At 35.0% G+C, this 2,059-nt stretch overlaps 1 protein-coding gene across 1 annotated transcript; it reads left to right on the forward strand.

The window, feature by feature from the left end:
- Positions 1–428: 428 nt before the first annotated feature.
- Positions 429–1,004, forward strand: LOC117130222 (agamous-like MADS-box protein AGL80). The gene has a single exon (XM_033283226.1). It carries the CDS (start codon positions 429–431, stop codon positions 1,002–1,004), a length of 576 nt encoding a protein of 191 aa, XP_033139117.1.
- The last annotated feature ends 1,055 nt before the right edge of the window (positions 1,005–2,059 follow it).

The following is a 2,059-nucleotide window of genomic DNA, read 5'->3' on the forward strand; positions in this document are numbered from 1 at the left end:
TTTAATGAGAAACAAATTTGTTCTATATTCCTCTAGAATAAAAGGAATTTGAAGAATAAAAAAGAAAAATTATTTCTTATAAATGGTAAAAATAATTAGAAATAGTAATAAATTCATCATTCCCTTTCATTCAGTGGTCACCAGTTAGACACTCAGTATAGTCAAACTTTTTCTTCCTAGACTACTAATTTGAGATATATTCAAAATTAATGGTACTTGAACAATTACTAAAATAATACAGTCAAATTATTATTTACCATACTACTATATGAAATATGTTGAAATTTAATGGTAATTGAATACATTCCCAAAGTAGTCCATTTTGTGTTCTTGACTCTTCCTCTCGACTCTCTCTATATATATAAGATTGCAAGTGCATGACTATATTTCAACATCACAAATAAAAGATAGAACTAAAAGCGACAGCCATGGGAAGACCAAAAGTGAAGTTGGCTTGGGTCGAGGAACGAAAGAGAAGAGCTACTGTTTGCCAGCGGAGAATGAAAGAATTGATTCAAATGGCTGAAGAACTAACCATCGTTTGTGATATGAGTGCATGTTTGGTCTTTTACAACCGTAAAAATGGTAAGCTGGTGGCGTGGCCATCTCTGGAGGAGGCTCAATCTCTCATCGACTGCTATAACGCATTACCGGAAACCGAGAGGAACATGAAGGCGGATGATGAAGAGTCATCATTCATCAAGACCATTACCAAGGAGATCGAGAAGAAACTAGAGCTTTCTCGGAAGGCTATCGAGGAGTTGAAGATGGATAATCTCATGCTCCAAATCAAAAATGGTAGTAGAATGATTGCTGATCTTTCTCAAACCGAGATTGAGAAGTTAAAGTCATATACAAGTAAGAAAATTGTGTATTATGATAGAGAGTTACGTAAGCAACATCCGAATACGAGTGGCAATGAGCCATTTCTTGAGGATGACGATGGGGAGATGAAGACCTATGAAGGAGAGAGCAGCGAGTCTGATGGTGCGGACAATGCCTAATGAAGCAGCTAGCCGTCGAATAATAAAATTAATGTGTCTTGGAATAAAGTTGTTACTGTTGTGTCTTTGCATTCTCGTTTCATATTTCTAGTTTTTGTTGCTTTGGTCATGTTTCTTGTTTTTTTTTGTTTTTGTTTCTTGTTGTGTCTTAAACTTGTGTCTTTGTTTGCATATGTTAACCTAAATTAATGCAATGTTTTCCCTTTCAATCATTGAAGAGCTCATCTCGTATGTAACACTATATGTTTTCTAGGGTTCAACATAGCAAATTCTTTAAGAATAAGCTATATTTTGATAAAGCATCGTATTTAACTGAGATTATCATTGGCATGCATGTCAAACTATAGGTACATTAATTTTCATGAATAATTTGATATGGAAAAAGTTTCTCCAACGTTTCTTTTATGATGCTTAAACCTTAATTTCACACGTAAGATTCATTGTTGTCTTTCTTGATTTTCCCCGACCGGCTGGATCTTTGGTTGCTTGCTACGTAGTGAAACTTTTTTAAGCATATACATGAAGAATACAAATTACTCAGTAACTACAATTTCAAGAGATTTGTTGAAGTGTGTGTCCTGTCCAAGTTATTGACTTCACTCATTAGTCCAACGCTTTCAGTGTAATGATAAATGAAACCAACGAGAAGAGAGATAGAGAGAGAGTAGAATTACACCCCAAGATTCCAATAGCATTCTTAGATACACATACTTGATGTAGTACACCTATAAGGACATCTATAAGGACCACTCTTCTTTGATTGCTTCTTCAAAGTACACAGAACTTTCAAGTGCGCAGTGTTTATAAACAAGGCTTTTGGGGTATTAGGTTGATTAAAGAATCTTGATTAACATTTCAAGCCTGTGAAGTGTGTGAGAGAAAGCTTCAATCTGCACACACCAAACATGTGATTCAGAATACAGTACTCATGAGGATTCAGTAGGGTGAAAAAAAAATGCCCTTCTACTGTAAAACCTTTATGCAGAGAAAGCTATGGGCGTTCCCCAGTCAAAAAAAAAATATGCTTCTAAAAAAGTTTCAGAAGGATATTGCAA

Source organism: Brassica rapa, unplaced genomic scaffold (genome assembly GCF_000309985.2).
Source record: "Brassica rapa cultivar Chiifu-401-42 unplaced genomic scaffold, CAAS_Brap_v3.01 Scaffold0363, whole genome shotgun sequence".
Taxonomy (NCBI): domain Eukaryota; kingdom Viridiplantae; phylum Streptophyta; class Magnoliopsida; order Brassicales; family Brassicaceae; genus Brassica; species Brassica rapa.

Excerpts from the sequence above, each read along its gene's own strand:
- LOC117130222 (XM_033283226.1), top strand. The coding sequence starts at position 429 with ATGGGAAGACCAAAAGTGAAGTTGGCTTGGGTCGAGGAACGAAAGAGA.